Here is a 15,351-nt window from a genome sequence, read left to right as displayed (position 1 = left end):
CTATGGTATTACTTTAATAAAATAGGGAGATATTAACTTAATGTGATCTTGGCTTTTTCATGATGAAACAACCAATTCCTTTTCAGTGTCAGCCCTGGTAAAGATTCTCCTAGTTTTTCTATTCTGACATAACATAAAACTGAGACTGGAATTGCCAAAGGAGTTAGGTGCCTAGTTCCTACTGAAATCCAATGGTATTTGGGCACCTCACTCTTAGGATGGGTCTGCTCAGTTTTTCTAGAAACGTAATTATTTACCAAAACAGTTATACCAGTACAATCTAGTGTGGATGTAGTTACACCAGAATAAAGATGCCTTATACTAGTATTGCTTATTCCTCTTCCCACACGACACCTTTATACTGATATAATCATATCCACACCATGGAGTTTGTGCCATTTTTCACTATCCTGGTGTAGTTAAAGCAGCCCAACTTGTGCATGCAGAAAAGGCTCCTGGCTCCTTTGAAACTCCCAGCCAAAATGTCTTTTTTTAATATAGCTTGTGACATGCAGGAGCTTCTTTGTTAGACACCAGTTATTTAGAGGTCTTCACTCTAATTGTGTGCCCTTGATTTAGCTGAAGCACTGCACTCGTACTGTGTATAGTCTTGCTCATTAAGTGAAATGTTCTCTAATCAAAAGGCATATTAAAAAGACATTAGTTATGTTAGACATGAAGTTGCAATACAGTAACAGGTACATGTCAAAGAGTTGCACTATCAATTCTGAATACATTTTACCCATTTTCTCACATTGTGCATTCACCAAACTAATTAGCAGTGCAATTAACTGGTTGGTTAGCATCACATAATTTGATCTAATTATCCGTTTCTGTTTGGAATCATCATGGTACATATTTTTTTTCATTTTCCTTTCCAATAATATTGTTCCAATTTTCAGTAAATTAAGTCTGTGCTCTCTACCTTTTACTTGATTATGAAACGAAGAGACCAGCATTTTATTCCTGTTTCAGAAGATGAGACTGAACTTTTACTTTAATATCCAAGTTTAAACAATTGTGCTCGTCAAGATTCTCTTACCTATCAGGAATGCCTAGTCTCTTGACGCTTCTGTAAACTGAAAGCGTATTTGCCACATGACGGTAGTTAAACCAGAAGCGAGATGTACACACCTTTAAGTGTTAAAAAGAAATAAATGCATATTAGAAGATATAAGAAATGCATTCTGAATTAGTACATGCATCAATGGATATTGATTGCTGAGATGCCAAAAAACTTGTCACCCAGCAATCAGGGCCTAGCAACTGCTAGAAATCAATGCCATAAGTAATACACACTTTCTCTGCAGAAAAAGCTTTTTCATATTTTGAAAATAAATGTTAACGTATTGAGCCACAGAGAACACTTTCATTTAAAACTGGATAAAGTACAAAAAAAGTACCATAGGGAATAATCCAGCACTGACAAATGGATTAGCTAGATTATTTAATGTCTTATCCATTTCAAATTTCTGTGATTGCCCTGTTGCGGTAAAGTGTAAGTAAATGAATACAAGGTCCACATGTAGAAAGAGGGGAACTTTTGCTGGGGGAATCTGGTTTTTAGGGAGTCAACTATAACAACATTAGAGTTGGGCCCCAGCCATAAAATTTGAATAAGAACTCCCACACAATTTAGTAATGTTCACATTCCAGTATGGGGGCACATTTTCAACCAATATGTCAGTTTTTTTTAAATACAAGTAAGCATGTAACTACAAGAAGAGTGTCAGAAGTAACTTTCAGAAACTGTTTAAGAAGCAATAATTGTATTATATGTTACAGAGCCTTTGAACAGACAATGACTAAATAAATATGAATACTAATGGCCAAGATACTATGATAGGTGAAAAGAATCTTTCAGATGCATGGAGCAATATTAAAACCTGTAAATGAGCTTACTACATCAAGCATGTTTCCTGCAATCCTCTGTAACAGAGGCATGAGAACTGAAACAAAAATCATAAATCACAGACTTAAAACTTTTAAAAAAATCATTTCTGTCTGAAGATTTTTCACTTACCATTTTTACAAATTACATCTAAATTTAACATAACTCAGATTAGAAAAAAGAACTATAGTTCCTCTGTGCATCACATAGCATTTTCTGTACAGTCACTGACAGTTTTCCCTTTATAGCCAGTTAGCCAGGATATTTTGTGGGGGGGCTCTTTTGAACAGAAGAGGAAAGACAAGACATTTTAAAATAGAAGAAAACAGGATTGTACTGCCACAAAGAAGAAGCAGGGAGGACTTGGGGTCAGATATACTGAACCTACAATTCTTTTTAGTTGACTAGATGTAGACACCAGTTTAAAAGTTTTGCTTTGTATCATTTTTACTCTGAACCTGGCTCATGAAAAATTAAACAACTTAATTTTCAGTGAGAATCATAAGACCCCCACCTTTTGCCTTCCCCAGCTTCCTGAGAGATTTCTATCCTGCCTAGCTGGTTTTTAAAGCGATGCTTTTAAAAGGGGCCTAATGGAGTTAGGCAGACAACTCCCCTTGACTGTAAGTTAGGCTCCTATGTCACTTAGAAGCTTTTGAGTATTATAATAGAGTTACTATACTGGCTGGCTCTGTGTGCATTACACATCCATCATCAGCCCGGAAAGGGTGTGACCCCTCCCAGAGGAGAACCCAGGACATAAACCTGAGAGGAAGAGGAGGGGAGGGGAGGGTGACCTTCCTGCCTGAGGGAAGGTGCAGGGTTTTAGGTGTCAGCACCATCACCAGCAGGAGGAGATCTGCTTCTTCAACCTGTTCCAGTAATAAAACACATGTTCTGTTATTTACCTAGTTCGTGCCTGTGTCACCATTTCAGGATTTTGCCTGCTTGTGCCAACCCACAAGAGAGGACCAGGTCATGCAACATTTCCCTAAACATACTTAAAGTTAAGCACATTTAATTGCTTTGTTGAATTATGACCCCAGGCCCTTTCTGAACTGTGAACTGAGGCTCTAGCTTCCAACCAGGCTCAAGCTGTCTCCAGAACAATCAGTGAAAGCCATGAGAGTAGCTGCTATTTAGCACAGCAGTAAGTATCCTTGGAAGGCTGACCAACACAAGAGACATTTGTTAGGTTAAAGCTACTAGAAGAGCTCTGAGAAATCATGATCACATAGAAGAAACTGCCCAGCCTCAATTAAATAAGATTCTGCAATAAGTACAGATTAACAAAGTACACTAGCCAGGAGGCAAGATATTTAGCTTAAAAAAATCTTTAAAAAGAAGTATTTTGAGATAGGAGATGATCAACTAAAGGGGCATCTTCTGAAGAGATGATTTTAAGTTGCTTTTCTATTTAGGCAAAATAGAGAGTGAGCAGCCTGTTAAACAGGCTTTGGAATATCAAGCTCTTGAGTTTTGTTTATATAGCTATCAGTGACAAGCACAGTACAAAGACTTAGACAGATAACAAAACAGTAATAATAGACTTCACTTCTATGGCATTTTTCTTTTGTGAACCTCCAAGTACTTTAATTCATTTATTTTATACCTCAAAAGTGGTGTTATCACTCCTATTTTATAAATGGAGAAAATGAGGCATAGCTGGCATGAGGCCAGAGCCTAAATTTCTGGGCAATTTGGGATAGCACAGAATACAGTCTGGCCGCAAGTAACTTCCTCAGGGTCACACAGGAAATCAGTGGCAAAGACTGGGATAGAAAGCAAGTCTCTTTGTACCTTCAGCACTAAGAACTTTCTACTTCTCTTATTATTATTACCAGTTTGTATCAAGTGTATTGCTCTGACCAAAGAAAATTGTATTTTAATTCTCTGCTTGCTTTTAACATTGAAATAGAAACAAGTATTTAATGTTAATAATTTTAAGTTTGTGCACTAGGGAATAAGAGAATGATTCTTATTCTTTCAATTAATTATCTATTTGTCTTCTCTTGAATTTCTTTTATTTTTCTATATTTTAATACTTAGAAAAAACAGTGTCATGTCTGACTGCTCAAATAATATTTTAGAACTGATCATTAGTCATTATGCTCAGGAAGCCTGATTAAAAACTGATGGAATAATACAATCTGAAGTTACCCAGATAAAAAATTAAGACGAGTAGTTCTTATCCTAAGTATTATTTTAGGAGATTAGACTAAAAAAAGAAGAAAGTTTGTTGTCAGACTTTAGCAAATTTCAAAACAAACAACAAAATCAGGAAGATGTTGTACCTTTCTAACCAAGCAAATGTTTAAAAAATAACAACAACAACAACCACCATGACTGTAATAATATACAGCATAATCATTTGTTTTCATTCTAATTGGAATGTTAATTTTATAAATACTTCAAATGTGCATTAATGTTCTGGATGCTTGTAATTAAATTATGCAGACGAGATAATGGTAATGTAATATAGCAAACTGGCATGCAGGGATAACTCAAAGTCATGCTATACTTACTTCCAGGTCTTGATCTTGCAACTTGTTGCATATGGGCAGACTGCCATGCAACAACTGCAGGATCAGTGTTTTATTTAAGAAGATTGAATACAAAATGCTTACCAAAACTGCCCAGTTATTTGTGTGCCCACTTCTAAAAAACTGTTCTGCTTTGTCCTGCAAGAGACAAAAAATATTGGAACACTAGTGTAGAAACAAACTTAGGAAAAAAACTACAATACAGCACTTTTTTTTTTTTTGGTTAGTTCTACAAATGTTAAATGTCATATAGAATTAAAACCTTAAACCAGCTAAACAGAAAACATGACTTCTTCTGGTTTATAATACCCCTCCTGATGCCTGAGAAAAGGATCTATTCTATATTCTGTTTGGGCTGTTCTGTCCACATGTTAAAATCAGACAAGTAATCTGGTTCTCTCACAAATTCCTTATCAAAGTTTGGAAACACCTGGCTGGCAATGAAAACAAAACCAGAGAAATTCAGAGTGGTAGTGGTGATGGAAAGAGAGAGGCAGCAAACTAGGATAGGGAAAAATGGAATGAAAAAGAAACATAGCGTTCTATCCAAGAGGGCAATATCTGGGAAAGATTAAAATCCCAGAATCTTTCCGTTTACAAGTCTCTAATCACGTGTTAAACAATGACTCCACAAATCATCTGAATCCAGGCTAAAAAAAAATATGGAAGGTGACTTAAGCATTCAAAATCTATCCTGTGCTAAAGCAAATGGAAGAATAGAGTGATAGGCTCTGTTAATTTAATTTTTAAAATACCCCCCCAAACATATTGTTCTATTTTAGAGAACACCCCTAGGAACAGATGAAATGCTTCATCAGCCCTCAAACCTTCCTTAAAGTGAAGAACCTTGGATAAGTTTTTCCTTTCACTGTCCCCACGCCCTTAAAGAATACCAGATAGGAAAATAAAAAATCCCACACATTTAAAGCAGCTTTAAAGTAAAGACCAGATTATGCTGGACCTTCTAACGTAGAAGCAAGTATAATGATTAATAAACAATGAAAATCGCTTTATGCAGTGTTGTTGTAGCTGTATTGGTCCCAGGATATTAGAGAGACAAGGTGGGTGAAGTAATATCTTTTTTGGAACAACTTCTGTAGCTGAAAGTGACAAACTTTTGATCTACACAGAGCTCTTCTTTGCAGCTCTGAAGGGTAACTTTACAAGGTTCTAAAATTAGTGTATTTAAAATGCTTGATCTTATTTCCATTACCAGTTTTGTCACATTTTATTAATCTTGTTAACTGTGCATTATAGAAATCATTTGACAGTAAAGTTTTCTGCTTTATCAAAATGTTAATATGGGATTCACATTAAACTATAAACATCATATCTTAATTTAAAGTGAGCTGTATGTAAAAAAGTATAATTACTGAAACATGAAAAAGGCAAAATCGTAACGATTCCTAATCAAGGGACAATATTTGATTAACTCCTTCAGTTTATAAAAACAGAAAGCTCTGAAAAATTCACATGCAACACATACCCAAATTAACCACAATATATCTGGATTGATCACAAAAGTGAACAATATTATTCTTGTATGTTTAACCAAACAAGAACAGTTTACTGGAAACTGAGAACCCCAAATGGCAAATAACTCAAAAGGATTATTAAAAAAAACCCTCCCTATATTATTTTCTCTATTCAAAGAGAACTGGTACGTGCAAACAAATCTGAAAATTAATTCTGATGCAGCTGAATTAGTTGTTTATACTTATTATACAGTTTAAACAAGACATGGTGCATATAAAAACATAAGAACAGCCATACTGGGTCAGACCAAAGGTCCATCTAGCCCAGTATCCTGTCCTCCAACAGTGGCCAATGCCAGGTGCCCCAGAGGGAATGAACAGAACAGGTAATCATCAAGTGATCCACTCCCTTTCAATCATTCTTAGCTTCTGGCAAACAGAGGCTATGGACACCATCCCCACCCATCCTGGCTAATAGCCATTGATGGACCTATCCTCTATGAATTTATCTAGTTCTTTTTTGAACCCTGTTATAGGGTTTGGCCTTCACCACATCCTCTGGCAAAGAATTCCACAGGTTGACTGTGCATTGTGCGAAGAAATACTTCCTTTAGTTTGTTTTAAACCTGCTGCCTATTAATTTGGTGCCCCCTAGTTCTTTAGAATCAGTTATTTCCATCTTTTATAAGCTTAAGGTGTACTTTTACATAAATCTGTGTATTCATACTGTGAGAGTTGGTCAACTGGGAGGATTTCCAAGCTCAGGCATAGGAGAAGAAAGCAAATAATGAAAAACAAGACAGGCAGCGATTCTCCTTCAGTGCTTGGGCTAGAAAGGGTTGAGGGCAGCTCAAGGTATCTAGAGGTTTAAAGGGAATTTTAGAGCAAGAAATAGGGAATCACAAATAAATAAGAAGCTCCAGCCTCCCAGGAAGCAGGAGACAGATCTGATGGGGTTTGGCAGAACTTTACACACACGGGGTAGAGGAAGGGGTGGGCAGGGTTACAGCCCCTCCCGCAACGCTGCAGTGGGGGCTGCAGCGGCGTATCCCTCCCCAGCACAGCAGCCGCCCCCGTGCGTGGAGTCAATGCAGGGGCAGGTCCATCGACACGGCCCGGGCAGCCCACGGGCCTGGAGCGCAAGTCACCCCAGTGGGGCCAGGGGCGGTGCTGAGCGGCCCAACGCGCTTCCCCCCAGCTCCCCTACCTGGATCCCGTCAGTCGCCGCCGAGCCGCAGCACGCCCACAGCAGGGCGGCTGCTGCCGGGAGCCAGCGGGGAGCAGGGAGGGCAGCGGCCATAGGAACCGGCTTCACAACAGGAAGAGGCAGGGAGGACCCAACCCCGCCGTAAAGCAGCTCCGGGCCGCCTGTGGGAGCCTCCCTGCTCCCGTCGCCCCGCCTCCCCACGGCTGCGGAGCTGCTCAGTGCCTGGCTGCCTGGCTGGGCGTGCGGAGATGCCCCGTTGGAGTCCGCTCCTCCCGCCTCCTTGGCTGTCTACAGAGGCTCTTCCCCCAGTGATAAGAAATGGCGGGAAAAATGTATCCAGGGTAAATACAGATCACAGCGCTGGGGTGCCCGGCTAAGATTAGGGGCTCCTAGCCACTTCGGTAACACAAAATAAATAGTTGCTGGGGGAAGAATGAACACTCATTTAGAGAACCAAGATAGTGAAACACGAACATAATGGAAAGCTCCTTGAAACATTCACTGTTTACACACACACACTACCAAAAACATCATGATTGCAGAGTAAAGCACTCAAGTGTTAGGAAGTGCCATGCTTATGGGGTGGGATTCACAAGGGGGATTTAGGCACTGCGATGATCAGGGTTGTTACACCTAACTTTTAGGTGCCCTGGCACCTAGTGAAATTCACAGCCCTAAATTGTGGGCACCCAGGTTCCCACATGGAGAGAGAGTTAGGTGTCTAAAGGTGGGATTCACATAGGGTGACCAGATGTACCTATTTTATAGGGACAGTCCTGATTTTTGGGTCTTTTTCTTATATAGGCTCCTGTTACCCCCCACCCCGTCTCTATTTTTCACATTTGCTGTCTGGTCACCCTAGATTCACAAAAGCTAGCAAACTGAGCAGAGAGCTACCTAAATTAGCCAGTAGGAAATGCTGAAGAAAAGGGGGCTGCCTCACTGTTTCCCCTCAAAGGGAGTTAGTTGCCTATATTCATTTGGGATCCCCAACCACCCTCTTCTGGAATTAACCCAGGTCAGTCCTTTTTCAAGAAAAAGGGAGAAAGTGCCACCCTAACAGCCTTCTGGTCAATGCAGTCACCCACAGTGTGAGAAACCCAGGTTCACTTCCCCCTTCTGCTGGAGGTGGAGAAGGGATCTGAATTTAAGTCTCTCATCTCCCAGATTAGTGCTGTAACCACAAGGATAGGGGTTATTCTAGGGCCTGGCTCCCTCAATCTCTCCTGTTGAATTTGTTGCACTCTCTTTAAATAATTAAGTGGTCAGTGAGAGAACTGGAATGACTCTATACTCAGTGGGTAGGGCACGAAGGTGGGAGATCTAGATTTCAGTCAGCTAGCTCCAGCAGTAATGATTTATACACAGTGGAACAGCTTCAGAAGGACAGATTGAGACACATCCCCCAAAACATAACCAATACTACAGCATTTAGGGCCTGAGAGGTAGGAGACCCAAATTCAAACCCCTTCTGCCCATACCTGCTGCCCATTTTGTGTAGCTTTAGATCACACCTGACAGACTGGGCCCAGCAGGCAATATTAGGCAGGAAGTCTTAACTGCCCAATCTTAACACTAAGCCAAGGAGTGATATAAATGCCCCCAACTCTAATCAAAGATCACGGTGCCCTAACTGCCCTAAGCTAGGCCAGGGAGCCTTACTAGCTCCCAGCGCTAACCAAGGCTGAGGTGCACTAACTGCCTCAGCCCTAACCCTGGGCCAGGGAGCCCCAGGATACATCTACACTGCAGCTGGGAGCAAGCCTCTCGTCCTGGGTAGACAGACTTACCCTAGCAGTGTGGACTTTGCAGCTCAGGCCACAGTTTGGACTCTCAAGCCTAAACGGTTGAGTCCTGCTAGCACGAGCCTGTCTTCCTGGGCTGGGAGATGCATCTCCAGCTGCAGAGTAGACCTACCCTTACAGGCCATAATCATAAACTAGGGAGCCCTACTGGCCCAAGCCCTAAATCTAGGCTGGAGAGCCTTAACTGCCCCCCATAACTGACCCAATACTAAACGTAACTCCAACCCTAGCTGCCCAAACTAACCATACACCAGGGAGCCCTACTAACCCCAGTCCTAGTCTGTGGAGATCTAATAACCTCAAACCCTAACTCTATGTCAGGGTGGCCTAACTGCCCCAACTATAACAATAGTCCGGCGAGCCCTACTGACTCCAGCCCTAACCCTAGGCTGAGGAGCCCAAATGCCACAACCCAACCCTAGGCTGTAGAGCCTTAGCTGCCCCTACCTTAACCCCAGGCTGAAGTGAATTAACTGCCCCTCCCCTAACCCTAGGCTAGGAAGCACTATCACCCCAAACCCTGCCCCTAGGCTGGGGAGACCTAACTGCCTCAACACTAACCATAGGCTGGGGAGCACTCTGGCATAGGATTCAAGTGGGGGCTCATAGACCTCTACCCGTCCCAATCTCTAACCCTGGGCAAAGGAGGCCTAACTACCCCAACCCTACTGCTAGGCCAGGGAACCCCAAGTACTATAACCCTAGGTTGGAGAGCTCTAACTACCCCAACCCTATAATGGGGAGCCCTACCAACCTCAACCCTAATCCTAGGCTGGGGAGGGGTACAAGCCCCATCCCTAAAACTAGGTCAGGGAGGGAACCCTACCAACTCCAGCCCTAATCTTCTGCGAGTGAGGCCTACCCATAGGCCATGATAACCTAGCAGCCCTCCTGCACCAAAGGTTAGGGTTGGGGCAAAGTACTCCAGCCCTGAGCCAAGGCTGGCTGGGGTGTGACAAATGTAGGAAATTTCCTGCAATCACATTATGAGCTATAAAAAGAAAAGGAGGACTTGTGGCACCTTAGAGACTAACCAATTTATTAGAGCATAAGCTTTCGTGAGCTACAGCGAGCTCGCTGTAGCTCACGAAAGCTTATGCTCTAATAAATTGGTTAGTCTCTAAGGTGCCACAAGTCCTCCTTTTCTTTTTGCGAATACAGACTAACACGGCTGTTACTCTGAAACCTGTCATTATGAGCTATCTGTATGATTCTCCTCCTATCACTTTGGCATCACTGCCCACTGAGGGGGGGGAATGATTTTCTTCCTAGAACATGGGAAATCAGGCTAGGTATTTGTGACATAGCTGCTAGGACTGCCTGGGCTGGAATCAACACCTTTGAAAGGAAGACTACAGGGACAATGGCTAGCTGCAGAGGCAGCCAAACATGTGAACACAGCACGATTGTGTCCAGAAAACAAAGACAAAAGAGTGTGAGGTGGCTCTATTAAGAGATAAACTCACAGAGGCTGTCCAGCCAGTGTTTTGGAGCCCCCAGTGGGTCATCAGACTCATGCTACTGCTCTAAAAACAGCTATACAGACTGCTTCAAAGTTGTGGCTCAGGCTGGAGTTTTGGCTATGAAGCCTAGGTGGGGTGGGGAGTGGGCCTCAGAGGCAGAGCTCCAGTCCAAGCCGCAACTTTGAAGCACTCTCCATACAGCTATATTTAGAGCACTAGCACGAGTCCTGCTAACCCAAGTCTGTTGACCCAGGCTGGGGGCTCCAAAATGTTGGGTAGACACACTTACAATTCAGTGCACATACCTGGCAATAAAGGAATCAGCAATATGGCTCGTGGAGCTCTGGCCGTCTGAACTGTCTTAGCCTTTGCTTCTCTATGGTAACCTAAGAACATTCAGATTCTGTTTGCCAGGTGACTAATAAAAGGCTGTTTGGTGTTTCTGCATATACCTACTGAGAGCATTGGATAAAGTACAAGCTTCCTGCAGGAGACTGGCATGGCTGGATTTACTGCAGGGAGCTGTGGAGACAGGGATCATTTGTGCCAGTTCTGTGTGGACTCTTGAGGTTCAGTGCATTAAATGGGTTACTGGTTACAAGCTGGGGTATAGACTAGACTTGGTAACCCTGTAATGTGGGGTACCAGCCCCAGCCATGAACCTAGGTCAGGGAACTGTAACAACTCCAGCTTAAACTTCATCTAGGGAGCCCTACCTGCGCCAGCCTTAACCTTAGGCTAGGCAGGGGTACTGGCCTCAGCCCTAAGCCTAAGTCAGGGTACCCTACTGACTCCAGCCCTAACCTTCAGCACAGGAAGCCTAACTGACCCAACATAACTCTAGGTCAAAGTAACTTAACTGCTCCAACCCTAGGCCACAGAGGAATACCAGACTCAGTCCTAAACCTTTCTTGGGGATCTATTGACTCTACCCCTAACCTTCATCAGGGGAGGTCTAACTGTCCCAACCCTAACCCTAAACCAGGGTATCCTAAATTCCCCAGACATAAGAGGGCTCCAACCCTCAACCAGGAAACCTCACCGGTGTTGTTTTATATTCATGTAATCCACTAATTTTAATAATTCATTGCTAGCTATTTAATGAGTGTCTTTAATAGATATTTACTTAACATATCTACAGATTTCAGAGTGGTAGCTATGTTAATCTAGATCAGCAAAAACAATGAGGAGTCCTTGTGGCACCTTAGAGATTAACAAATTTATTTGGGCATAAGCTTTCGTATACTAAAACCCACTTCATCAGATGCATGGAGTGGAACATACAGTAGGGAGGTATAAATACACAGCATATGAAAAGATGGAAGTTGCCTTACCAAGTGAGCATCTCAACTCCTTTCAATCTAGCAGCCTAAAACCAACTGCCACCTCCAGCTGTCAGGTCCCACATCCTAAAGATTCAACTAATTCTCTTGAAGCCACAGTAATACCACATCTCCTTTCTGTTAATTTGTTTAAGCACACAGTTATTTGTATATATCAGAATTATCTTAATAGCTGTCTATAAATCTTAACAGGTCTCCTTTGAGGCAGTGACCATTTAACTTCTATATTTGCTGTATTATTGAAGTTGTTCTCACTATTTAGAGGACTGATGTCATTTTCTTGCTGCATTATGTAATTTCTTCTGTCATCTGAGTCAGGTCTTGCAAGTAACAATTGTAAATGTCTCTGATTTCATCTATACACTTAAACATAGTCAATGACATCATCAGATTGAGTGCTACCTCTTTTGTTACAGTGGCTTTTTGAGCCCAATTGCTACCATTTTAGATACATACTCTATCATTTGGTTCCAAAAAAGGTAGTTCATGTGATCCTCTGTCATTATAATTCTTTTGATAGAAACTTAGCTGATATTTATATTTATTCCTTTCCTTATTACCTTCTTGAAAAAACATAGGTAATCTGTTTCTGAGCTTTCTGTTAAACAAAAACTGTGCAGGTAATAAGCCTTGTTGTAATGGCAATGTTCCATAATTTAATAATGCCAAATATAAATCAGTATTTATTTCGTCAGCTTTCATTAGTAATCCTTGTACAATTTTAACACCATTTTCAACTAGCTCATTAGATTGTGGGTAACCTGGACTTGAGGTAATGTTTAAAATCATATGCTACGGTGAAATTTTTTAACTCGCCTGTGAAATTGAGGTCCATGATCAGTCATGACCATATTGTGAATCCAATGTCTTGCAAAAATTGATTTAATTTCATTAATGACTTGTCTGGCACAGGTTTTCTAGTAGACATATTTCAGGAAAATGCAAAAAATGCTCAAGAACTATAACCTATGTATGTTCTTTTTAGGGCTGTCAATTAATCACAGTTAACTCATGCGATTAACTCAAAAAATTAACTGTGATTAAAAAAATTAATCGCGGTTAATCGCCGTTTTAGTCGCACTGTTAAACAATAGAATACCAATTGAAATTTATAAAATATTTTTGGATGTTTTCTACATTTTCAAATATATTGATTTCAATTACAACACCGAATATAAAGTGTACATTGCTCACTTTATATTATTATTTTTATTACAAATATGTGCACTGTAAAAATGATAAACAAAATAAATAGTATTTTTCAATTCATCTCATAGAAGTACAGTTGTGCAATCTCTTTATCGTGAAAGTGCAACTTACAAATGTAGATTTTTTTTGTTTGTTACACAACTGCACTCAAAAACAAAACATTGTAAAACTTTAGAGCCTACAGGTCTGCTCAGTCCTACTTCTTGTTCAGCCAATCGCTCAGACAAACAAGTTTGTTTACATTTATGGGAGATAAGGTTGCCCACTTCTTATTTACAATGTCACCATAAAGTGAGAACAGGAGTTCTTATGGGACTTTTGTAGCTGGCATTGTAAGGTATTTATGTGCCAGATATGCTAAACATTCATATGTCCCTTCATGCTTCGGCCACCATTCCAGAGAACATGCTTCTATGCTGATGATGCTCATTAAAAAAATACTGCATTAATTAAATTTGTGAATGAACTCCTGGGGGGAGAATTGTATGTCTCCGTTTGTTTTACCTGCATTCTGCCATATATTTCATGTTATAGCTGTCTCGGATGATGACTCAGCACATGTTGTTCGTTTTAAGAACACTTTTTCTGTAGATTTGACAAAACGCAAAGAAGGTACCAATGTGTGATTTCTAAAGATAGCTTCAGCACTTGACCCAAGGTTTAAGAATCTGAAGTGCCTTCCAAAATCTGAGAGGGACAAGGAGTGGAGCATACTTTCAGAAGTCTCCGATGCGGAAACTACAGAACCTGAACAACCAAAAAAAAAAAAAATCAACCTTCTGCTGATGACATCTGACTCAGATGATAAAAATGAACATGCATTGGTACGCACTGCTTTGGATTGTTATTGAGCAGAAGCCATCATCAGCATGGGCACATGTCCTCTGGAATGGTGGTTGAAGCATGAAGGTACATATGAACCTTTAGCACATCTGGCATGTAAATATATTGCGACACCGGCTACAATAGTGCCATGCGAACACCTGTTCTCACTTTCAGGTGACATTGTGAACAAGAAGCGGGCAGCATTATCTCCTGCAAATGTAAGCAAACTTGTTTGTCTGAACGATTGGCTGAACAAGAAGTACGACTGAGTGGATTTGTAGGCTCTCAAGTTTTACGTTGTTTTATTTTTGAATGCAGTTATTTTTGGTACATAATTCTACACTTGTAAATTCAACTTTCATGATAAAGACATTTCACTACAGTACTTGTATTAGGTGAATTGAAAAATATTATTTCTTTTGTTTTTTACAGTGCAAATATTTGTAATAAAAATAAATATAAAGTGAACACTGCACACTTTGTATTCGGTGTTGTAATTGAAATCAATATATTTGAAAATGTAGAAAACATCCAAAAATATTTAAATAAATTATATTCTATTATTGTTAAATAGTGCAATTAATCGCGCAATTAATTGTGATTAATTTTTTTAATCGCGTGATTAATCATGATTAATTTTTTAATCACTTGTCAGCCCTAGTTCTTTATATTCAAATAGATCAAAACCTATTTTAGATCAAGGTCTTAGGTTTTCTTGAATAAGTATCAAATTGTTTAGACTGAGCATTTCTATGTCGAAAATATATGTCACATTTTTATATAATCCTCTATGTTTTGGTTCATTTGTGGCCAATACAGAACCTCCCTTGCTCTACATTTATATTTTTCTATGTCTAAAATGTATGTATTTCAACATCTCTGCTGTTAATCCTAGAGCAATTACTACTATATTACCTTTAAATGGAATTCCTTCAATTACTGATACATCTTGAATAAAATGATTATATGGCTTTTGGTAGAATTTTTTATTATATCCTTTTTCAATAGCTGTAATAACCTATTGTAAATTCTCACCCTGTTCAGTTGCTTGTAAAATTTCTTCCTATGCTCTGATATAGGAATTATTTTTAAGTACATCTACATATACCACATCATCTTCTGTTACTCTTTCTAGAGCTTATGATGTAACCAATGTATCAGCGACCGCTAACGATTTGCTTGGCTGATGTTCTAATTTTAAATCATATAGATACAATTAAAAAAATAATCCTTGTAACCGAGGCAGCATGTCTGTCAGTTTCCTTTTTGAAATATTAACTAATGGTTTATGATCTCTGTCTACTATATATAAATATGTGAAATAGTTTGGGTGCAAAAACTAATGCCAAACCCTCTTTTTCTATTTGAGCATACTGACATTCCATTTTGGGCATGGCTGTAGATCAGTGGTGGGCAACCTGCGGCCCCCGGGCTGCAGGTTACCCACCACTATTCTAGATGCATAAGGAATTGGTTTCCAAAAATTACCATTCGTTTGTAATAGAACTGCTCCTAGGCAGCGTTTGGATGCACCTGAAGACAATTTTGTACATCTGTGTTACTATCAAATCATTTTAGTACTGGAGCTGT

At 40.2% G+C, this 15,351-nt stretch overlaps 1 protein-coding gene across 4 annotated transcripts in view; it reads right to left on the bottom strand.

The window, feature by feature from the left end:
• The window catches only part of PIGK (phosphatidylinositol glycan anchor biosynthesis class K), a 128,521-nt gene extending 121,220 nt beyond the window's left edge, over positions 1 to 7,301 (bottom strand). For 3 of the 4 annotated variants that reach the window (XM_073357297.1, XM_073357298.1, XM_073357299.1), the window contains exons 1-3: positions 7,117 to 7,301; positions 4,519 to 4,572; positions 1,043 to 1,134 (exon numbers count right to left, since the gene is read on the bottom strand). In XM_073357297.1, coding sequence (XP_073213398.1) covers positions 1,043 to 1,134; positions 4,519 to 4,572; positions 7,117 to 7,209 — 239 coding nt within the window. In that variant the 5' untranslated portion in view covers positions 7,210 to 7,301. The remainder of the gene's footprint in view (positions 1 to 1,042; positions 1,135 to 4,518; positions 4,573 to 7,116) is intronic. The other variant, XM_073357296.1, reaches the window with a different exon arrangement.
• Positions 7,302 to 15,351: the final 8,050 nt, after the last annotated feature.

Source organism: Lepidochelys kempii, chromosome 8 (assembly GCF_965140265.1).
Source record: "Lepidochelys kempii isolate rLepKem1 chromosome 8, rLepKem1.hap2, whole genome shotgun sequence".
Taxonomy (NCBI): Eukaryota; Metazoa; Chordata; order Testudines; family Cheloniidae; genus Lepidochelys; species Lepidochelys kempii.
The sequence above is the reverse complement of the archived record's forward strand: the minus strand, read 5'-3'. Positions and strand labels throughout refer to the sequence as shown.